The sequence below is a fragment of the Leucoraja erinacea genome, chromosome 8, assembly GCF_028641065.1.
Source record: "Leucoraja erinacea ecotype New England chromosome 8, Leri_hhj_1, whole genome shotgun sequence".
Lineage (NCBI taxonomy): Eukaryota > Metazoa > Chordata > Chondrichthyes > Rajiformes > Rajidae > Leucoraja > Leucoraja erinaceus.
This window is the reverse complement of record NC_073384.1, coordinates 23,389,877-23,414,155: the sequence shown is the minus strand read 5'-3', so window position 1 is coordinate 23,414,155 and position 24,279 is coordinate 23,389,877. Positions and strand designations below refer to the sequence as shown.

General features: G+C 42.9%; 1 protein-coding gene across 2 annotated transcripts in view; it reads right to left on the bottom strand.

The window, feature by feature from the left end:
* The window catches only part of map3k21 (mitogen-activated protein kinase kinase kinase 21), a 97,558-nt gene that overhangs the window by 29,534 nt on the left and 43,745 nt on the right, over window positions 1-24,279 (bottom strand). For both annotated transcript variants that reach the window (XR_008723848.1, XM_055639230.1), the window contains exons 2-3: window positions 8,059-8,239; window positions 3,854-4,002 (exon numbers count right to left, since the gene is read on the bottom strand). Coding sequence is in view for 1 of the 2 variants with exons in the window: in XM_055639230.1 (XP_055495205.1) it covers window positions 3,854-4,002; window positions 8,059-8,239 (330 nt within the window). In the remaining variant the exon portion in view is untranslated. The remainder of the gene's footprint in view (window positions 1-3,853; window positions 4,003-8,058; window positions 8,240-24,279) is intronic.

Sequence of the window (24,279 nt, the reverse complement as noted above, 5' to 3'; positions counted from 1 at the left end):
GAAACAAGAATAAAACTGTTAGAGACATCGGCAAAACCTTAGGCTTACCAAAATCAACTGTTTGGAACATCATTAAGAAGAAAGAGAGCACTGGTGAGCTTACTAATCGCAAAGGGAATGGCAGGGCAAGGAAGACCATCACAGTTGATGACAGAAGAATTCTCTCTATAATAAAGAAAAATCCCTAAACACCTGTCCGACAGATCAGAAGCACTCTTCAGGAGCCAGGTGTGGATTTGTCAATGACCACTATCCGCAGAAGAGTTCATGAACAGAAATACAGAGGCTACACTGCAAGATCCAAACCACTGTTAGCTGCAAAAAAAGGATGGCCAGGTTACAGTTTGGCAAGAGGTACTTAAAAGAGCAACCACAGTTCTGGAAAAAAGGTCTTATGGACAGATGACAATAAGATTAACATATCAGAGTGATGGCATGAGCAAAGTATGGAGGAGAGAAGGAACTGCTCAAGGTCCAAAGCATACCACCTCATCTATGAAACATGGTGGTGGGGGTGTTATGGCCTGGGCATGTATGGCTGCTGAAGGTATTGGCTCACTTATCTTCATTGATGATACAACTGCTGATGGTAGTGGCATAATGGATTCTGAAGTGTATAGACACATCTGCTCGTTCAAACAAATGCCTCAAAACCCATTGGCCAGCGGTTAATTCTACAGCAAGACAATGATCTCAAACATATTGCTGAAGCACCAAAGGAGTTTTTCAAAGCTAAAAAATTATCGAGTGACCAAGTTAATCACCCGATCTGAACCCAATTGAACATGCCTTTTATATGCCAAAGGGAAAACTGAAGGGGACTAGCTCCCAAAACAACCATTGTTAAAGATTGCTGCAATACAGGCCTGACAGAGCATCACCAGAGAAGACACCCAGCAACTGGTGATGCCCATGAATCGCAGTCTTCAAGCAGTCATTGCATGCAAAAGCAGCAAAATACTAAACATGACTTAGAAACATAGAAAATAGGTGCAGGAGTAGGCCATTCGGCCCTTCGAGCCTGCACCGCCATTCAATATGATCATGGCTGATCATCCAACTCAGTATCATGTACCTGCCCTCTCTCCATACCCCGTGATCCCTTTAGCCACAAGGGCCAAATCTAACTCCCTCTTAAATATAGCCAATTAACTGGCCTCAACTGCCTTCTGTGGCAGAGAATTCCACAGATTCTATATTTAAGAGGGAGTTAGATGTGGCCCTTGTGGCTAAAGGGATCACGGGGTATGGAGAGAGGGCAGGTACAGGATACTGAGTTGGATCAGTTCTGGACCAGTTGGAATCGGTTGATGTAGGTGGAGCTGATGCCAAGGAGAAGTGAGTTGCAATAGTCCAGTCGGGAGGAGATGAAGGCATGGATGAATCTTCTCAGCAGCGGGAGGTGTGTGAAAGGGTCTGAGTTTGGCGATGTTTGAAAGAAGGAGGTTTTAATGACACGGCGGATGTGAGGCTCAAGGGAGAGGGTGGAATCAAAGATCACGCCAAGGTTGCGGGCCTGGGGAGATGGGGAGACAGTTGTGCGGTCGATGGTGAGAGTGGGGTTATTGATTTTGCTGAGTGTGGCTTTGGAGCCCATGAGGAGGAATTCTGTCTTATCGCTGTTGAGTTTGAGGAAATTATGTTGCATCCAGGTTTTTATAGCTGACAAACAGGAGTTGATATGGGAGAGGGGCGGGGGGGGGGATGGGAGAGGTTGGGGGGGGATTTGGTGCCAAGGTAGATCTGGGTGTCATCAGCGTAACAGTGGAAGTCCAGATTGAAGTGGCGAAGTATCTGACCAAGGGGGAGGATGTAGATGATGAAGAGGACGGGGCCGAGTACGGAGCCTTGGGGAACGCCTTGAGTGACTGTGGCTGTAGCAGAGGTGTGGTTGTGGAGAGAGATGAAGTGGGATCTGTTGGAAAGGTAGGAACGGAGCCAGCTGAGTGCAGAGCCTTCAATGCCGAGGTTTTTGAGTCTGGTGAGCAGGATGTTATGGTTCACTGTATCGAAGGCTGCGCTCAGGTCGAGGAGGATGAGGATGTTGAGGGAACCAGTGTCAGCAGAGGTAAGGAGGTCGTTGAGGACTTTGAGGAGAGCAGTTTCTGTGCTATGGAGGGGGCGAAAGCCAGATTGGAGGGTTCAAGTAGGTTATACGCAAGGAGGTGGGAATGAAGTTGCGACGCAACGATACGCTCCAGGGTTTTTGAAAGAAAGGGGAGGTTTGAGATTGGGCGGTAGTTAATGAGAGAGGAGGGATCAAGACCAGGTTTCTTTAAGATTGGTGTAACAGCAGCAGTTTTGAAAGCGGAGGGGACAATTCCTTGGGACAATGAGGAGTTGAAGAGATTAGTGAGGTAGGGGCAGAGAACGGAGAGGCAGGACTTCAACAGGGGAGTGGGGAGAGGGTCGAGGGAGCAGGTAGTGGGTTTGGAACAGCTGATGAGTTTGGAGATTTCAATAGGGACCAGGTCAAACTGGGAGAGGAAGCAGTGTGGAGGAGGGGTAAGGAGGTCAGTGGAGATGTTGAAAGGAGGTGCCTTGGTAGGTGGTGGAGTAGATGCTGGGAAGTCGGGTACCGAGGATAAAGATTGATAGATGGTGCTGATTTTATCAGCAAAAAAGTGGAGGAATGAGTTGCAGAGATCCGGAGTAGAGGTAGGGAGAGTGTTGGCTCGAGGCTTAAGGAGGTTGCCCACTGTGGAGAAGAGGGTTCTGTGGTTTAGGCAGGGATCGGTGAATATGGAGGAGAGGTAGGCAGATTTTGCAGCAATGAGAGCATCTTTGTAGTCAGTGAGGTGGAGTTTGTAAGCTTCAAGGTGGACTGTGAGAGATGATTTCTTTGTAAGTCGTTTGAGTTGGCGACCAGTCTGTTTCAGTTTACGAAGTGCAGGTGTGTACCAGGGTGAAGATGTGTTGAAAGTTACGGTTCTTGTTTTGAGGGGGGGCAGAGTGTTGAGGGAGGTAGACAAGGTGGAGTTGAGATGGTTTGTGAGATCATCAGGTGAGATGGGGGTTGAGTCCAGGGGGAGGGTGGTGGAGAGCAGGTCAGAGAGATGGTGGGGATCAATGGATTTTAGATTACGGAAGATGATTTCTCGGAGGAAGCGGGGGCGTCAGAGAAGGGATGGTGAACCGTATAAGCTTATGATCAGAGAGGGGGAAGAGGCAAGGATGGAGGTCGAGTAACGGTTGATTTGTGGAGCAGACCAGGTCAAGGATGTGACCTTTGTCATGGGTGGGAAAGGTGACGTGCTGATCACATCACATCTCTCACATCAGCCTAAAGGAACAATGGGGCTGGAATTTAGTATTTCACACAACACTCTCTGAATACTGCACTGGCATGTCACTATAGATATTTTATATATGTTCAAGTCCCTGGTGTGGGATGTGAAACTAGAGATGAGGCAACAAAATTTAAAATTCTTACATTAAATGAAATTCTTTGTTCACATGACATTCAGCGCAAACAATATACATGGTAATGAAAGATACGACAAATTCTAAATAAGTTCAGAGTCTAGTGCAATCTGAAGTAGCTCAAAAAAAAACTTAAGTGCAGTAATGGGATAACAGGGCCAGGCAACGCTTGGTCAACCTTGCTTCCTCTTTGATTGTTTGGCAACCAAATATTGGATTCAGTTGTCATAGAACTTAAACACGTCATTACTTCACTGCAGCTTGAAACAACTCGCACATTGTGAATGTGCAATTAACAACTGAAATGGAGAGCAATGATGAAAAAAAATCTCACTCATTGATCAAACTGACTGACCTTCAATAATTCACAAAATTAAACATTAATCAGTGGCATAAACTTTGAGTTAATTTTACAGAACAATCTGCTTACCATCCATTAGTTTGGTGAAAGGTTCAGGACACGTAGACGGAATAGGAAGGGTTAGTTTGTTGACAGCTACTCCATAAGCCACTGCAAGGCCATCAATCCCACGATAAGGGACCTCTCCTGTCAACAGCTCCCAGAGCAATACACCATAGCTGTACGAGGAAAGAGAGGAGACATCAAAACTATTAGGTATCAATAGGAACACGGGAACTGAAGGAGGCCATTCAATCTTTTAACCTGTTCAATTATGTTTTGAGGACATCCATGAAGCCTTTTCTTATTTTCCCTTAGCTCTTGGAAATTGCCAGCCATTACTGAGCTTGTTTCTGGAGTCTAGTGTTTGACATGAAAGACCTGCTCATCTCAACTAGTTGTATGTGATCAGGGCCAATGTGTTAGGAAATGTTAATCAGAAAGAGGATACTAACATAGGTTTCCCATCATTTCCCATCTCAGCAATTCACACACATTTCCTTATAATCCATATTCTCTCAGATGTCCATCAACACCACCACGACCCTCACCCCTTATTCAAATTACCTATAACCCACCTACATTAAATGATATGTTTACAATAGCTAATCAATCTACCAAATAAGTCTTTGGGATATGGAAGGTAACTAAAATAGGAAGAGGAATCGGATGAGGTCACAAAGAGAATATGCAAACACCACACAGTCAGCATCATCGGGCATTATGTTGAACATATTATCCACAGGCAGCCAAAGACAGTTGCATTGCAGTAAAAGCAGCAGTGAATTCACTCACCAATACTTGCCACTTTTAGAGGCCGTTCCCAGGATATGGAAAGTAATGTACTTTGATCGGGAATTTGTCATGGACAATAATTGTTGGGGGATGGTGTGAGGTGGGGGCATGGTTGGTAAAGAATCTGTGTGTCCAAATGTTCATGGTCCATTCATCCCCCTCATGCAATCAATAAAGGAATCAACTGGTTTGGCACTCAGCCCTCCAAGTGTGAAAATCCATGCATGTCACCTACATACTGCGGCTTGTTGACCAAGGATGGCGTGATCTTGGCCCTGCAGGGGAGGCAACAAAGGTTCCCCCTATTAACTGTAGGGTTTGATCCTGACTACGGGTGCTGTCTGTATGGAGTTTGTACGTTCTCCCCGTGACCTGTGTGGGTTTTCTCCGAGATCTTCGGTTTCCTCCCACGCTCCAAAGACGTACAGGTTTTTTGTTTAATTGGTTTGGCATGTAAAAAATGTCCCTAGTGGGTGTAGGATAGTGTTAATGTGTGGGAATCGCTCGTTGGTTTGGACCTGGTGGGCCGAAGGGCCTGTTTCCCATATCTCTAAACTAAACTGTAGGTTTACTCAACCAAATTTGTCAAAGGTGAGGTGCAATATTGCAGTCAGGAAAGCTGAGGAAGTTGATGCAATGACAGAGTTTACCCAGTCTACACTACACTGGATCTGTGGAGGATCCAGTTTGGATCACATCTTGCATGTTATCATGGACCAAACAGAGAGTGGTGAGGAATTTTTGGGAACCATTTAAAAATCCTCCATAATCCTCCATAATCTCTGTCATTGATGAAGATTTCTTCTGAAGAACAATGGAAGTCTTGACAAGATTACTTCTGTACTTGATAAGTGAAAGCTGGAAAGGTTGAGTGGTTACCACACTGCCAGAGAACTATAGGGGGTGAGCAAGAATGTGGAGGGATGGTTAGAGTAGGGGATTTTAACTTTCCCAATATTGACAGGGAAATTCATAGTGTGAAAGGTTTAGATAGCGTTCAATATTTCAAAGGTCTTCAGGAGAATTTTCACCAGCAATATGTAGAGGGCCCCATGCGTGAGAGGGTAACGCTTGATCTAGTCTTGGGAAATTGGGATGGGCAAGCGAATAAAGTGTTCGTGGAGGAGCCTTTTGGGACCTGTGACCACGGTTCAATTAGGTTTAAGATAGTTATGGATAGGGTTAAAATGCTAAATTGGGATAATGCTAACTTTGAGGGTATGAGAGAAAGTATCGCTCAAGTTGATTGGGGCAGGTTGTTTTCGGGGAAAGGAACATCAGCCAAGAGGGGTATTTTTACAAGTGTGCTGACAAAAGCTCACGATATGCATGTCCCTGTTAGAGTGAAGGACAAGACAGGCAAACGCACGGAAACTTGGCTGACGAGAGAAATTGAGGCATTGGTCAAGGATATGAAGGAAGCATGGGGCAGGTATAGGCAGCTGGGATCAAGCGTGTCCCTGCTCAAGTACAAGGATACTTTTGGGAATTAAGTTTTGAGAATTATGGAGCAAAGTAAAAAAGGAAATCAGAAGAGCCAAAGGGGACCAGGAGATGGCGTTGGCAGATAGCAATCCCGAGAGGTTTTATAATTCCATTAGGGGGAAAAGGGTAACTAGAGAATGGGACCCCTCAAAAATCAAAGAGGTCACCTCTGTGTGGGGCCGCAGGAGATGGCAAGGTCCTCAATTAGTATTTCTCCTCTGTATTTACCGAGGCGAAAGACAGGAGGATGGAGGAACTTGGGGCAGTCAATGGAAGTGGCTCGAGAGTGTTACGGTCGAAGAGGTGCTGAAGGTACTATCATGTATGAAGGTAAGACAAATCTCCAGCGCCTGATCAGATATATCCAAGGACATTGTGGGAAATTGCGGGAGCCTTGGTTGAAATTTATGAGCCATCTTTAAATACAGGAGAGGCACCGGAAGACGATAAGGTGGCAAATGTTGTGCCTCTATTCAAGAAGGGCTGCAGAGAAAATGCTGGGAACTTTAGGCCAGTGAGGTTAACATCTGTCGTCGGAACGTTACTAGAGAGTATTCTGAGGAATAGGGTATAATGGCATTATAATGGTTTTGTACGTGGGAGGTCGTGTCTCACCAAATCTGATTGCATTTTTTGAAGAAGTGACCAAAAAGGTTGATAACGGCTGAGTTGTAGATATATATGGATTTCAGCAAAGCATTCAACAAGGCTCCGCATGGAAGGCTGCTCTGGAAGGGCTGCTCTGCATGGGATCCAAGGAGAGAGACCCGAATGGATAGAAATTGGCTTCATGGAAGGAAGCAGAGGGTGATGGCGGAAGGTTGCTTCTCGGATTGGAGGCCTGTGACTAGTGGTGTGCTAAAGGGTTCGGTGTTGGGCCCGTTACTGTTTGTCATCTACATCAATGATTTGGATGAGAACATACACAGCAAGATTAGCAAGTTTGTTGATGATACAAAACTGGGCTGTTTCGCAGAGAGTGAAGACGGTTGTGAAAAATTGCAGCAGGATCTTGATTGATTGGCCAGGTGGGCTGAGGAATGGGTGATGGAATTTAATATAAAGAAATGTGAGGTGTTGCATTTTAGGAAGTCTAACATGGACAGGACCTACATAATGAATGGCAGGGCTCTGGGGAGTGTTGTAGAGCAGAGGGATCAAGGAGTGCAGGTGCAAGGTTCCCTGAAGTTGGAATCACAGGTCGATAAGTTGGTCAAAAAGGCTTTTGATACATTGGCCTTCATCAGTCAAAGTATTGAGTATAGAAGTTGGGAGGTCATGTCGCAGTTGTATAAGGCATTGGTGAGACCGCATTTAGAGTATTGTGTTCAGTTCTGGGCACCATGTTATAGGATGTTACTGGAAATAATATATTTACGAAGATGCTGCCAGGACTAGAAGGTCTGAGCTATAGGGAGAGGTTGAGTAGGCTGGGACTCAATTCCTTGGAGCGCAGGAGGATGAGGGGTGATCTTATAGAGGTATGCAAAATCATTAGAGGAATGGATCGGGTAGTCTCTTGCCAAGTGTAGGTGAATCGAGGACCAGAGGACATTGGTTTAAGGTGAAGGGGAAAGAATTTAATAGAAAACTGAGGGGTAACTTTTTCACACAATGGTGGTGGGTGTATGGAACAAGCTGCCAGAGGAGGGAGTTGAGGCTGTGACTATTCCAACATTTAATAACTTTTGAGACTTTTGCCTTCCATCGCAGTGAGCAGGCGGTGGAGATTCACTGTGATGGATGTTTGTGTAAATTGTGTTAAGTGTGGGTCTTGGTTTTTTTTGTAATGTTAAGACTGTAGAAAATGCAATTTCGTTCAAACCAAACTGTTTGAATGACAATAAAAGGCATTCTATCTCAAAAAACTGTTCACAAAAATAACTTTCTTAAAAGCACTTTGCAATTGAAGCACAATAACCCATAGTGCAGTGTTAATTCCAGGTCTTGCCTACCTCCAAACATCACTGCCTTTGGAAAACAAGGAGGATTTGATAACCTCAGGTGCCATCCAAGCATAGGTTCCAGCAGCACTCATTTTAGTTGTTTTATGCCACTCCCTGGCCAAGCCAAAATCCGTGATCTTCAGTGTTTTGTTAGCTATGTCATCGTTCTCAATCTTCTCGAATAACAAAACTAGGGTGATAAGGGGTGGAAAGAGACAGGAAAAGCAAGTTAAGTATACTCTTCTAAATGATAATCTTATTGATTCCACTTCACAAGGTAAAACTTACACAACCTGCCCACACTATCCTAAACAGCATTGATTTGGAAAGACACACAAATGTAAAGGAAACATAATTGATATTAGCGCAGAAATGAAACATGAATAACCAGCAAATTCTCGGATCAACCCTGTGTTCCACAAAGCAAAGCAACAGGTCACTTCAGTGTGAAATCACTTGGGCTCAATATATTTTCAGAATGATGAGAAATCCTATAAACAGGGCACAGCACTTTGGAGAGGATAAAGAGATTAAATAATTTTGTTTTGCAGTTCAACCCATGTGCCAACTTGCCACTTTCCTACACAATGAAATTCTGATGAGCTTGAATGGAAATATTAATCTTTCTCTATCCACAGATGCTGCCTGATCTGCAGAGTATTAATAGCATTTTGTTTTTATTTTAACAATTTCCATCAACTGTTTTTTGTTTTTTGAGTTTTCTCATACCTTTCCCAAGAATCTCCCTTCAACCCATAAAATATCAGCATTGGACATCAGTACCACTGGTGCATCTGATGCTTGTGGTTCAACTCAGATTCCAAGGACTCACGTCATAGTTAGGCTGACATTCTAATATGATCCTGAGAATATGCTTCACTTAGAGAGTACCCACTTTCAAACGAGAAGTTGATTCTCATAGATCCCAAGAAGGATTCAGAAAATCAAGTTAATTTTTATTTCAGAAATCCGCGTAAAAAGAAAAAAACTCACATAATCCCACAATAAAAATATCCTTATTGTCCTTTTTGGTTGGGCTGCATTGGGTGCCAACATTAAAAGAAAACACTATTCCAATTAACAAAGGAAACAGAAGAAACAGATTGCACAAGCGCTTAAGACACACGGTACGACCATTGCAGGAAGGATGTGGAGACTGAAGAGGGTGCAGACGAAGTTTATCAGAATGCTGCTTGGATGAGAGGGTATTAGCTAAAAGGAGATGTTGAACAAATCTGGAATCTTTTCTCTGGTGCTTTGGAGGCTAAATAAAATTATGAGTGGATGGACAGTCCAAACTTTCCAATTTTTTCCTACAGCGGAAATGTCAAACACTAGAGGGCATAGCTTTAAGGTCAGGGGGGAGAAAGTTTATGGGGCATTTGGATAGCAGTCCAAGTCAACATGGATTTATAAAAGGGAAATCATGCTTGACTAATCTTCTGGAATTTTTTGAGGATGTGACAAGTAAAATGGATGAAGGGGTGCCAGTGGATGTAGTGTATCTAGACTTTCAGAAAGCCTTTGATAAGGTCCCGCACGGGAGACTGGTGACTAAAATTAGAGCACATAGTATGGTGTTGACATGGATAGAATATTGGTTGGCAGACCGGAAGCAAAGAGTAGGAGTGAACGGGTCCTTTTCAGAATGGCAGGCAGTGGCGAGTGGAGTGCCGCAAAGCTCGGTGTTGGGGCCGCAACTGTTTACCATATAAATTAATGATTTGGAAGAGGGAATTAGGATCAACACTCGCAATTTTGCAGATGACACAAAGCTGGGTGACAGTGTGAACTGTGAAGAGGATGTTAGGAGGTTGCAAGGTGACCTGGGCACGTTGAGTGTGTGGGCAGATGCGTGGCAGATGCTGTATAATATAGATAAATGTGAGGTTATCCACTTTGGCGACAAAAACAAGGGGGCAGATTATTATCTAAATGGGGTTAGGTTAGGTAAGGGGGGGGTACACCGGTCACTGAAAGTTGGCTTACAGGTACAGCAGGCAGTGAAGAAAGCTAATGGAATGTTGGCCTTCATAACAAGAGGATTTCAGTATAGGAGTAAAGAGGTTCTTCTGCAGTTGGATAGGGCTCTGGTGAGACCACATCTGGAGTATTGTGTACAGTTTTGGTCTCCTAATTTGAGGAAGGACATCCTTGTGATTGAGGCAGTGCAGCGTAGGTTCACGAGATTGATCCCTGGGATAGTGGGACTGTCATATGAGGAAAGATTGAAAATACTAGTCTTGTATTCACTGGAGTTTAGAAGGATGAGGGGGATCTTATAGAAACATATAAAATTATAAAAGGACTGGACAAGCTAGATGCAGGAAAAATGTTCCCAATGTTGGGCGAGTCCAGAACCAGGGGCCACAGTCTTAGAATAAAGGGGAGGTCATTTAAGACTGAGGTGAGAAAAAACCTTTTCACCCAGAGAGTTGTGAATTTATGGAATTCCCTGCTACAGAGGGCAGTGGAGGCCAAGTCACTGGATGGATTTAAGAGAAAGTTAGGTAGAGATTGGGGGGTAGTGGAGTCAAGGGATATGGGGAGAAGGCAGGCACGGGTTATTGATAGGGGACGATCAGCCATGATCACAATGAATGGCGGTGCTGGCTCGAAGGGCCGAATGGCCTCCTCCTGCACCTATTTTCTATGTTTAGAGATGTGTAAGGCTTTTTTATGCAGAGCAGTAGGTGCCTAGAATATACTGCCAGGGATGATGGTGGAGAGGCAGATACAATAGTGCCATTTAACAAGGTTTTAGAAAGGCACTCAATATGCAGGGTATGGAGGAATCACAAGCAGGCAGAACAGACTAGTTTAACCTGGCATCATGTAATAAGAAGAACAATTTGCATTATTTTTACCCTCGATTATCACAATTTGTAATACTTTACCCTTTCAGGGTCACACCCGTCTCTTCATCTCCAGCCTTTGTCTACCAATTTGCCTCAAATAATCCCCTCCCTCGTTGCGTTCACCAATTACTGGCCATGCTCTGTCCTGCCCCTCTCTCTCAGCTTTCATTTCTACCCTCCCAACAATCATCCTGAAGAAGGATTCTGACCAAAAATATCACCTATCCATGTCCTCCAGGGATGCTGCCTGACCCCCTGAGTTACTCTAGTATTTTGAGTATGACGGCTTCATGTTTAGCGCAGACATTGTGGGCAGAAGGGCCGACTACTGTGCTATACTGTTTCATGTTTTAGCCCAATGCATTTAATAAGTAATTTTGCTAATCTCACTTAGTTAAAGCAGCAAAATATTGACAATTGAACAATATTCACAAAATATATTTGCGCATAGAATAGCATAATAATTTCATTAAATGCTTGTTAAACATTGCAACCACATCCCATTCCCCTCTCTGGGTTATCCAGACTATTACAGCACAGTCAATTTATGCACTGCTTTCAAAAAGTTACATTACTTACAAAACTGTCATCCTACATACACAAGGTGAAGTGCACCATCTTTCACACCTGATAACGGTACATTCTGTCAACAGCACAACCAAATAATTTTATCCTTTTATCAATCTACCCAGAACAACACCCTTGTTAGCTCTTATTCACCATTGTTTAAACTGCAAACAATGTATGTATTGTAACACTTATCTCGACAGCCAATATCTATTCAGGGGAAATCTCCATTTCATTCTAGTCTGCTCTTGAATCTCAAAATATTTAATGAGTAGATTGAGAATAATGATGGAATGATCACAACAAGAGCTTTGGTAGCTGCTCCCAATATTTCTCAAAATTGTCCTATGGCAACAATTACTAATCCAGTGTCAAAATAGATATACGATAGATACATCTTACCTTGCTCTGGTTTAGCATTGAATCAGACGACACCTTTTGTAAAATTGAGTTATATTAAATGTGCACCACAAAAACAGGCCATTCTATTCCAGCAATTACTTTCCATTCCCCCCCATTCAATTATTTCCTCCTTCTCATACTCACACAGCTACATTCCTATTATTCACCTCAACCCTAAAAGGTTCCATGTTCTGAAACTCCCACAAAAGATTGTCCCGAATGTGCTATCTCTTGCCAAGAGAATTCAGGTTTGTCATATGCACAGATACAGCTTGCAGCAGGATACTGGTCCTACTATGGACCCAGAAAGCACAAAACGCATATATTGAACATGAATTATAAATAAAAATCTTGCTTGATCATTTGATTCTCTGTTCATATTGATGGGACATTTGAATGCCTTTCATCGAGGTGTATTGGTTTGTAATGGAATAATCCTAGAACAGCAATAAAAAGAACAGCCCAGGCCGTGGAAAAATCGCATTGAACCAAGCAGGAAGTGGTAAAGATGGGAAGACAGGTAGTTTGGCAGGTAGACTTAATGCTTAATTTACTGGAGTACTTGAGAGTTAACACAATTTTTTCTGAGTTTTGTATCGAAATAAGAGATTATGGTTTTTATGCAAGTGCAGAAAATATTTGCGCCGGGGACAGCCAGAGAAGAGCTCCGACCGCCAGCCTGCGGCCTACAACATCCTGAAGTCGCGCTCTCCAGTAGGAAAGCACCGATTCGGGACCTCCAAGCCACGGAGTGTGTTCGACCGTCCCGACGAGAGGGCCTGTACATCGGGCCACCCGTAGTGGCGACTGCGGAGGTTTATGGCCCCGACCACGGGTGAACAATGGAGGAGGACTGACCGTACTTTGTGCCTTCCACCACAGTGAAGAATGCTGTGGTGGATGATTGTGTTAAATCTCATTGTGTATTGTGTGTTCTTTTTTGATTGTACCCCTGCTGGCAAGTTTATTTCACTGCACTTTATTGTGCATGTGAGGAATAAAACTGATTGATTGATTGATTGATTGATTGATTGATTGATTGATTGATGGTGGAAGGTTGCTTCTCAGACTGGATGCCTGTGACTAGTGGTGTGCCTCAGGGTTCAGTGTTGGGCCCGTTACTGTTTGTCATCTACATCAATGATTTGGATAAGAACATACAGGGCTAGATTAGCAAGTTTGCTGATGATACCAAAGTTAGCGGTTTTGTAGATTGTGAAGATTTGTGTTTTGGTGGGGATAAGGATGGAAGATTCTCTTTGCTCAAGATTCAAGATTCAAGAGAGTTTATTGTCATGTGTCCCAGATAGGACAATGAAATTCATAACTTTGCCATCGACCAGTGGCACTAACGTCTGTGGCGATGAAGTGCTCTGAGAGGCTGATCATGGTGCAAATCAACTCGTACCTCGACAAAAACCTGGACCCACTGCAGTTCGCTTACCACCACAACAGATCAATGGTGGATGCGATCTCGCTGGCTCTCCACTCCTTTCTGGACCACTTGGACAACAAAAACTCATATGTCAGGCTGTTATTCATTGACTACAGCTCGGCACTTAATACAATCATCCCCTCCAAGCTGGTTACCAAGCTCTCAGAACTGGGTCTCTGCATCTCTCTGCAATTGGATCCTCGACTTCCTCATTCACAGGCCACAGTCTGTTCGTAAGGGTGGAAATGTGTCAGCCTTGATAACAATCAGCACGGGACCACCTCAAGGCTACGTGCTCAGCCCCTGTTGTACTCACTCTATGCTCATGACTGCGTAGCCAGTCATAGTGCAAACTCCAGCATCAAGTTCGCCGACGACACCACTGTTGTGGGACGTGTCACTGATGGAGACGAGTCAGAGTATAGAAGTGAGACCGTTCGACTGGCCAAATGGGGCCAGCACAATAACCTGGCTCTCAACACCAGCAAAACCAAGGAACTGATTGTGGACTTTGGAAGGGGTAGGATGGGGACCCACAGTCCCGTTTATATCAACGGGTCGATGGTGGAAAGGGTCAAGAGCTTCAAATTCCTGGGCGTGCATATTTCGGAAGATTTCTCCTGGTCCCAGAACACCGATGCAATTATAAAGAAAGCACATCAACGCCTCTACTTCCTGAGAAGATTACGGAGAGTCGGTATGTTGAGGAGGACTCTCTCGAACCTCTACAGATGCACAGTAGAGAGCATGCTGACCGGTTGCATCGTGGCTTGGTCCGGCAAATAGTGCGCCTAGGAGCGAAAAAGACTGCAAAAAGTTGTAAACACTGCCCAGTCCATGATCAGCTCTGACCTCCCTACCATCAAGGGGATCTACCACAGTCGCTGCCTCAAAAAGGCTGGCAGCATCATCAAGGACCCACACCATCCTAGCCACACACTCATCTCTCCGCTGCCTTCAGGTAGAAGGTACAGGAGTCTGAAATCTGCAACATCCAGGTTCAGGAACAGCTTCTTCCCCTCAGCCATCAGACTATTAAACTCAAACAGAAATCTGAACATTAATAGCCTATTGCACTTTGCTTGCGTGTGAGTGTGCGCGTGTGTGTGTGTCTTCAATGGTACATGGACACAATGATCTGTTCTGGATTTATTTATGCCTACAATATTCTGTTGTGCTGAAGCAAAGCAAGAATTTCATTGTCTTATCGGGGACACATGACAATAAACTCTCTTGCTCAAAGATATTAGTGAATTGGAATCTGACAGGATAAAAAAGTGAGTGGTTTTGCAGATAGTGAAGATGGTTGTGAACGATTGCAACAGGATCTGTATCAATTGGTCAGGTGGACGGAGGAATGGTTGATGGAATTTGGTACTGAGATGTGTTGCATTTTGGGACATCGAACAAGGGCAGGACCTACACAGTAAATGGTAGGCCTCTGAGTAGTGTTGTAGAGCAGTGGGATCTAGGAGTACAGGTGCATGGTTCCTTGAAGGTTGGGTCACAGGTAGATAAGGTTGTCAAAAAGGCTTTTGGGACTTTGGCCTTCATCAGTCAGAGTATTGAGTATACAGTTAGTGAGGCCACATTTAGAATATTGTGTTCAGTGCTGGGCACCATGTTATAGAAAAGATATTGTCAAGCTTGAAAGGGTTCAGAAAAGATTTACGAGAATGTTGCCAAGACTAGAGGGTGAGCTATAGGGAGAGGTTGAGTAGGGCAGGTCTCTATTCCATGGAGCACAGGAGGATGAAGGGAGATCTTATAGAGGTATACAAAATCATGAGAGGAATAGATCGGATAGATGCACAGTCTTTTTCACAGAGTAGGGGAATCGAGGACTGGAGGATATAGGTTTAAGGCGAAGGGAAATAGATTTAATAGGAATATGATGTGTAATGTTGGTGTATGGAACAAGCTGCCAGAGGAGGTAGTTGAGGCTGGGTTATCCCATTGTTCAAAAAACAGTTAGACAGGTACATGGATAGGACAGGTTTGGAGGGATAAGGACCAAGCGCAGGCAAGTGGGTGTAGTGTAGCTGGGACATTGTTGGCTGGTTGCCATAGGGCCTGTTTCCACACTGTATCACTCTATGACTATGATAAAGTCAACAAAAGGCTAAAAGGGACATTTACAACTGGAGGATGAGGCGAATTTCATTGTTCCAGTTCGGGACATGTGACAATAAAACACTCTTGATACGAGGCTCAACACTAATCACTCAGCTGCCCCTGTGCCTCCAAGCATCAATGTACTGAGCTTCCTTTTTAAACCTGTCTACTTCCACATGTCCCCAGGTTAAACTTAACTACATTACTGTGAAAGTTCAAGCAAAGAGGAAAATGATGACATTGTATGAAAGGAATGGAGATCTTTTTAATGAGTAAACACGATTCAATTAGTTAAAAGGTTGGGTTTTCAAGTCCAAACTTCAAGCACATAAAGCCAGGCCGATACATATACAGGTGCACAACCTTTTATCCGGAGTTCCGGAAACCGAAAAACTCTGAAAACCGGCCATTTTTTCCAGGATGTCGCCTGCACACCAAAGCTCGCGTTTGGCGCCAAACTTGACCCGAAACGACCCACGGTCAACCCAGGTCTGTACTACTGTAGCGGCTGCCTCCTCCCCGGAGACCGGGGAGACACTTAAACATCTGTAAATCATTGCTTAAATGTTAGTCAGTTAGTTTGGAGGGCTTTTATGTGAAGGGGGAGGGGAGGGGTGAGGGGGTAAACTTTAATTCTTAGTCCCCGACCTGGTCGGAGAGACGGGGAGCAGTCAATGCCTTACCGGGTCGCCGTGCAGTAAGCTCCGCAGCGCTGTGGCCGCCAACTCCCAGCTGGGGCTGCGGGTGTCCGGCCGCCGGTGGCGCCGGTTGTAGCTCCGACCCCGGCAACTCAACCCCTGGCTGCGAGGCGCTCCAAATCCACCGCCGCCCGCGGCCGGACGACCGCAGCCCCAGCTCCGCGAATGTTGGGAGTCGGCGGCGTCGCAGCACTGGGATACCAGCGGGGAGCGGGCAATGCCTTACCGAGTCGCCGTGTGGTAAGCTCCGGAGCGCTGTGGCGGCCGACTCCCAACATTCGCGGAGCTGGGACTGCGGGCGTCCGGACGCGGGCGGCGCTGGATTTGGAGCGCCTCGCAGCCAGGGGTTGAGTTGCCGGGGTCGGAGCTCCAACCGGCGCCGCCCGCGACCGGACGGAGCTCCGCGATGTTGGGAGTCGCCGACCAGGTAGGGGACTAAGAATTAAAGTTTCCCCCTTCACCCCCCACCACCCCACCACATAAAATCCCTCCAAACTAACCGACTAACATTTATGCAATGATTCCCCGGTCTCCGGGGAGGCGGCAGCCGCTCCAGACTTTTCAAGCCACCCGCGCTACCTACCTAATCTACGCTAAAAATCTTCCATTCGGAAATCCGAAAATGTCCGAAATCCAACAAGTGTCTGGTCCCAAGGCTTTCGGATAAAAGGTTGTGCACCTGTACTATAAAACATCACATTTGCTTTCTTTCAGATGAGCTATCAAATAGAGGAATGCTTGGCAAGGCAGTTGCAAAGGACCCATTTTTTTCTACAAATTCTCCAATATCGGACCAACTATCCTCTTCTTATGAAGATTTATTTTGTATTTATCAGACTTCACTGACCAGAATTTGGCTGCTATATCATATAGAATACATCAAACAAAAAGTATCTAAATCCATTGCTATTCTTTATAAAACAAAGGAGCTGTTGAATAAGAAGTTTGTATATATTGTATTGCTCGCTTATAATGCCATATATGTCATATTGTGTTGAAGTTTGGGGAAATGTATATAAAACAAATATAGACTCTATAATTAAACTCCAGAAAAGAGCTATTAGAATAATACATAAAGCTTCTGACTGTGAAACTACAAATCCATTATTCATAAAGTCCGGTACCTTAAAATGTTTTGATATTGTGCATGGAAAGACATTAGAAATACTTTACCGAGTTAGGAATAAAAGCCTTCCTGATAGTATTCAAAAAAAAATTAAATTAAGAGAAGTACATTATAATTTAAGAGGGTTGTGTATTTTTGAAACATGTAAAGTGAGAACCAATGTAAAATATCGATGTCTCTCAGTATTGTGAGTCAAATTATGGAATGGGCTTAGTGATGAGTTGAAATTTTGTAGCTCTCTGTCGAATTTCAAAAAAGCCTTAAAATGTAAATTAATTAAGGATTACAATGTAAAATGATTAAAATGTAAAATGATTAAGGATTACAATTTAGAGTAATTTTTTTTTTCTTCTTTCCTTTGTAATGCTGATATTCTGGGTTATCCTATGGATTGTATAGGATAGGCAAAAATAAGCTTTGTGGCTTTAGCCTATTCCTTTTTTGGTCATTGATTATGTGAACGTTATGTGAAATGGATACAGTATTGGTTCATATTCACACAGATTGCATAGTTTTGTTCTATTTGATGTATGACCAAAATAAATTATTCATTCATTCCTATCAGACCGTGGTGCCACAACTAGCACTTTTTAAAGAAAAGAACAGGTATTATATATCCTGGTGCCAAATAAGTCACCTCTGCTGTATGTAATATATCCAAGATCATCAAAACTGATTAAATATTGTTAGTTTTACTTGCAGTTCACCTGCACATTTATACATGCACTTCAGGAAATGGTTTGCTGTTGAACTATTTGTAAAATTAAGGCAAAAACATTACTGCAGTTAAAATATAAAGATAGTGCCAAAAATAGTGCTGGAAGAACTCAGCGGGTACAGAGGGAATGCAGTTTTGGGTCGGGACCCTTCTTCAGACTGATGATCAGTCATGATTTTTGCTCAAGATTCCAGCACCTGCAGTTTCTTGTCTTCATGTTTGACTGCATGAGGATTTGCAATACTACCTTTTGAAGAACGGGGGCAGCACAGCCACATATGTCTTTCAGTTGAACAGAAGCACAACGGGGATGAATGAGAATGCTCAGAAGCAGAAAGCAAACATTTCAGATACATATTAGCAGCAAGGTAACAATGAGATATAGAAGCACACATGATCAAAATGGCACACAGGAGATAATTCTGCCTCTAGTTCATTCCAGCTCCTTGTATTGCAATTAAATCAGTCCCAGTGCCTCTTTCTTTTCCTAGCATCTTAACCAAAATGTTACCGTACACTCGACATATATTTATAGAATTCTACATCAGCTTCAGTTTTACCTTGCCGCACTCTGTGCCCCAAATGCTTCCTGTTTTGCCTCCGACACTCGGAGTATTTTTAAAGAGTATAAACCTAATGTGGCCCAAGATACAACTATGCACTTACTGACTGTGCAGACACACCCAATGTCACAATTCACCATAACCTGATTAAGAATGTAAAATCAACATAAAACTTTCAAGCATTCCAGATGTGCAACTTGTCTTCCACATCAATGACTTATACCATCATTTGCTAAGCTCACTTTCCATGCAAACACAAGTCTACTCTTCGATTAAATAGTCAAGACACTGAAAGCTGGGTGGTCCAGTTTGCTTAGATTCTGACCTTTCACCTCTCAACCCCAGGTTCAATTTCAGCCCAGATCAGTGGAGTACAAGCTCTAATTACTTAGACTGGATCCTAAGCATTCAAAACTTGGAATTGGATCTCATGGAATTTCAACTGAAGCAATTTTTTAAATAGTAAGCTATTTCTCCCTGGTTAATTTGTCCTACTATACCTATCTGTTAACTAACAAACCTGCACGTCTTTGGAATGTGGAAGGAATCCAGAGCGTCCAGAGAAAACCCACGCGGCCACAGAGAGAATGTACAAACTCCGTACAGGCATCACTAATTAACTAATTGGCTTATGTAAATTACCCCAAATGTATAGGATGTAAAACTGGGATAACATAGAACTAGTGTACAGATAATCGTGGTCGGCGCGGTCTTGGTGGGCCGAAGGGCTTGTTTCCACACTGTAATTCTAAACTAAATCCGATATCAGAAAGAGCCTTATCCCCTTTTCCTATTCACCAACGTTTATTATTTTCCCAATTTCCTATTCACTTTCTTTTTATAAGAGCATTATTGATTCTACGTTGATCACCATTTCTGACAGTTCATGACTCTAGTGACACAGGCTGCCTGCACTCTGCACCAAATAGCGAGCTAGATGTCAAACATCAGGATTTTCCAACAACTGGCCGTTGGGGCATTACAGTATTTCTAAACTTTGTAATTGAAGTGACATGAAATCACCATATATAAAGCCAAAAGATGCAGCCATGTCTCGGTCGGAAACGAAGTGTGTATCAAAAAACTTTTTTTGCAGAAAATAAAGCTTGTGAAATTATACTTCAGCAATTTTAGTTGACTTTTGAGGAAAGCACGAAACAGCACATTTGGGAAAATACAAGTTATATTGTTAAATTGAGAGCACATCTTTTAAAACATCCTGACTCAAATGCCAGTTTTACAAAAAAACTTTCACTTGTTAAATAGTAGAAAGATGGAACAAAAGGAGCGCTTGAAATGTTGATGGTATGTATAGCAATTTCTGGAGTAACTCAGCGGGTCAGACAGCATCTCTGGAGAAAAAGAATAGGAGATGTTTCGGGACGGAACCATTCTTCAGATCCTTGGATGGAGAACTTTCTCCATTTCCTCTCGTGCCACATGATTATATTCATCTGAACTATCTAGTTTATCATCTAATCTTAGAGATGCATCAATTTTTGGCAATTGACCTAGATATCTGCTGTCAAAATAGGCACATTTTCAAAGAGAGAAATGGTCAAGAGAGCTCAAGAAAGAAGCCACCACTTTGTTTGCATGTCTGAAGCACTCCTGAAACACTCTAATCTGAGCTGTGTGTTGGGAAGAGAATATCAGGACAACAGATGAAAAGATTCAAGGATGTTCCAAGTACCTCCTTGAAGGTATGGAACATATCTGCTGTTGTGAATCTCTAGCCCATGACCACAAAGTTGAGGAACAGTGTTTGGAATAACAAGAACCTAGAGACCATGTGTCTGACCCCTTCCACCCCTGCAACGGACTGTTCCAGCTGCTACGGTCAAGCAAACACCTCCGTTGCCATGCGGTGAGAACGGAGAGGTTGAGACGGAGTTTCTTCCCAGAGGCCATTCGGTCTGTATACGCCTATCTCACCAGGGACTAACTCTACTGAACGTTTTTACTTTCATTATTTATTATGTAAAAGAATATGTGTGTTTATGATTGTGTTCATAGTTTGTTTGGTTGTTTGGTTGTTTGTCTTTTTGCACAAAAGTCCGCAAGCATTGCCACTTTCATTTCACTGCACATCTTGTATGTGTATGTGACAAATAAACTTGACTTGACTTGAGGCACGTAAAAGCCTTGCTGCATACTATCTGACAAACTATCCACCAGCATGCCCCACAATTAAACTGTAGATGGATCAGCGGCTCCCAGATTGGCCTAAGTTACCTCAGAAGCTACAAAATAAGCAGAGAAGTAATCACTGATCCAGCTGGACTGCCCAAGACCATGGCACCATTTTATGAAAACTCTGCACAGTCCTACATAGCAACATATATAGAGACAGTCAGCACTATACTTCCTTTGGCAGCAGGTATATAACACCAATTCTAATTCTACATTCCCAAAATTTCAATCTTTAAAACATTTCTTTCCACCTATTTTCTCCAATCCTTTCTGATTTTAAGTGCATAGACGCAGACAGTGGTCTTGAGAGAAGCTTTTCCCCCATGTCTAACTCATGGCACAGAGACCAATTAGGCAATTCCCACCACAAAACAAGATCAGACTTGTCCTGCCCACCTCCTGCTGTCAATCTGCCATCATTCATTGTCTAGACTCTGTAGAAAAAGTGCCTATTCCATTAGGAATCTGTGGTCATTAACAGGGAAATACAGAAAGATTGGCTGGAGGGTAAAATGTGAATTGATCAAACAATAAAAGCGATTAAATAATTAATCTTAAAGCTGTTTATGGCTTACAAAATGAGTAGAATTAGGTCCCATGCGGCTTTTGAGAAAATCAGGACACGTAAGGCACGTTTTGTAGCATGTGGTAGTAGGCTGAGTGGAAGAGACAGGAACAATCCCTTGGCCATTGCGCAGAATCCACAGGAGTGCTATCATTGGAGAGGCGAAGAGACATTCCTGAAATATCTTATCGCACGTGGATTTGATCGAAACCAAAAACAGGGCACCTATGAACAGAGTGGCAGGCAGCCAGGTTTCACTTGAACCAGAGTCCTAAGTTTCTGAGAGCACTTTGTCCTTCCGCTTTCCGTCAGTTTTGGGAAGAGGGGGTGGGGATGGGGAGGAGACTCTAACTGGCATCCAGCCAACATGCATTACACAGAGCAAAAGCCCATGCCTGTGGAATGAAGCATTCTTGTGGCACAAATGCCTAGCGACCCACATTCCACTGAACCGCTGTGTTTACTTTCCAGTCAAGTGGAATTCTGATGAACCTTGACAAACACACAATTGCTTGATCAAGTAATGTGCACTTTGAAGAGGACTTTTACGCAAGTTAAGTTGGTTTTAAATTGGTGTTATCCCAAAGAGTGGCATTTGTGCAGAAACACAGGTTGTACTTGTCCTTCTACTCCTTCTGATGAAATATCACAGGATATGTTGAAATGTGGTGTGGTTGATTAGGAAAGATATGGAAGAGTAGGCAGCAAAGATTGCTGGATGAAGAATCCAAAGACATATAGCAAGGGCACGGCCTCCTTCCAACTGGAACTCCAATTACTACTCTCAGGATGTTCAAGAGATTGTCAGTGTTGCACAGTGGCACCTTCTCCCCATGACCGCGTGGGTTTCCGCCAGTTTCCTCTCACATCCCAACCACGTGCGGGTTTGTAGGTTAATTGGCCTCTGAATTTACCCCTCGTGGGTGGATGTAAAAGTGGGATAGCATAGAACTGGTGTGAATGGTTAACCACGGTTGGCATGGACTCTGTGCGTCAAAGGGTCTGTTTCTATCCTATATATTTCAATTAGTTCTGGAATGCACGAGGCTGCGAGAAAACCTGACAGAAGTACGTAAAATTATGAGAGGCATAGATAGGGTAAACAGCCACAAACTTTTTCCCATGATGGGCATAGCTTCAAGGTGAGAGAAGCAAAGTTTAATGGAGACGTGCAGAACAAGTTTTTTTTAAACAGCGGTGGGTGGTGAGTGCCTGGAGCTCGCTGCCGCGGCGGGTGCTTGAGGCAGATATGATAATGGCATTTAGGATGCTTTTGCATTGGCATTTGGATATGCTGGGAATGGAGGCATATGGTTTATGCACAGGCATAAGAGTTGTTCTAGCCATTATGTTCAACACAGATATTGTGGGCCGAAGGGCCTGTTCTTGTGCCTCAATTTTAGTTTGGTTTAGAGATCCAGCGCAGAAACAGTGCCTTCAGCCCACCGAGTCTGCACCGACTGTTCTATGCTTCTCTTGGAATTTTGAACATTTTGAAAGTATATGATGCATAAATGATCCAAGCTTGGATCATACTCCATTGGAATTGTGCCTATTTATAGATACACAGAGAATAGGTGCAGGAGTAGGCCATTCGAGTCAGCAACGCCATTCAATGCGATCATGGCTGATCATCCACAATCAGTACCCCGTTCCTGCCTTCTCCCCATATACCCTGATTCTGCTAGCCCTAAGAGCTCTATCTAACTCTCTTTAGAATGCATCCAGTGAATTGGCCTCTAAGGCAGAGAATTCCACAAATTCACAACTCTCTGTGTGAAAAAGTTTTTCCTCATCTGTTCTTTTTTTAATTTTTTAATTTTATTTTTATTAACAGTACAGTAAATTACATTAATACATCGCATATATCTTATTACATTATGTTGTACTACTTCATTTTTTGAGCTTTAAAAAAGATAGAAATAAAAGAAGTAAGGAAAATAAGCAAGAATCGTGAAGGTGCAGGAAAGTGTTGGGAGAAGAGAACCCCTTAGGGAAAGAATTAGAGAAGGAAGCAAAGAAAAGAAATAAGACCCTAGAAAGAAAAGAAAAAAAAAGAAGAAAGGAAAATCAATCGCTCTATTGTAACACAAAACTCCGCAAAAAAGGATATACCAACCGTGTTTTTATTAAAAGTTTATTTTATACCCCCCGTTACCAGATCCTGGTAGCCTTTATGTTTTAACTTGTTATTGCACCTTATGCTTGTAATAGTTCCATAAATGCAGACCACGTCTTTTGGAAGTGATCTGCTTTGCCTGCTAGGAGCAGTCTCATCTCTTCCAAGTGTAGTGTTTCGAACATGTTTGAAATCCACATTTTTATTGTTGGTATTGGAGCATTTTTCCAAAATTTGAGTATGTGTTTTTCCCCCATTATTAGCCCATAATTAAGTAAGTTCTTTTGAAACATAGTTAATTCTGGGTTACCTTCCGATATTCCAAAAATGATCCATTCTGCTTTGGGTAGTAGTTTTGTTTTAAATAATTTTGTGAAGATTTCAAATATTTCGTTCCAGAATTTTCATACAGAAAACAAAAGAGTGCGCTATGTTAGCTTCTTGTGACTGACATTTATCACAAATGGGTGAGACATTGGGGAAAAGTTTATTTATTTTAGTTTTTGAATATAGTCTATGTAAAGTTTTATATTGGATTAGAGTATGTCGTACGTTGATCGAGCATTTATGCACATATAGTAAGTGTTTATCCCAGCTCTCTTGTGAAATTTTTATAGCTAGTTCTTGTTCCCAGTCTCTTCTAATATTATCGGTTGCAGGTATTTCTATATTCAAAATAATATTATATAAGTATGATATTAGATTTGCTGATTCAGCCTTTATCTTCATGGCTTATCTAATAAATCTGGGGGCATGTTATAATAGTCTTTTGTATATTTTTTCAGATAATCACGGATTTGAAGATATTTGAAATATTGATTATTTTTCAAGTTATATTTCAGTTGTAATTGTTGAAATGGTAATAATTTTC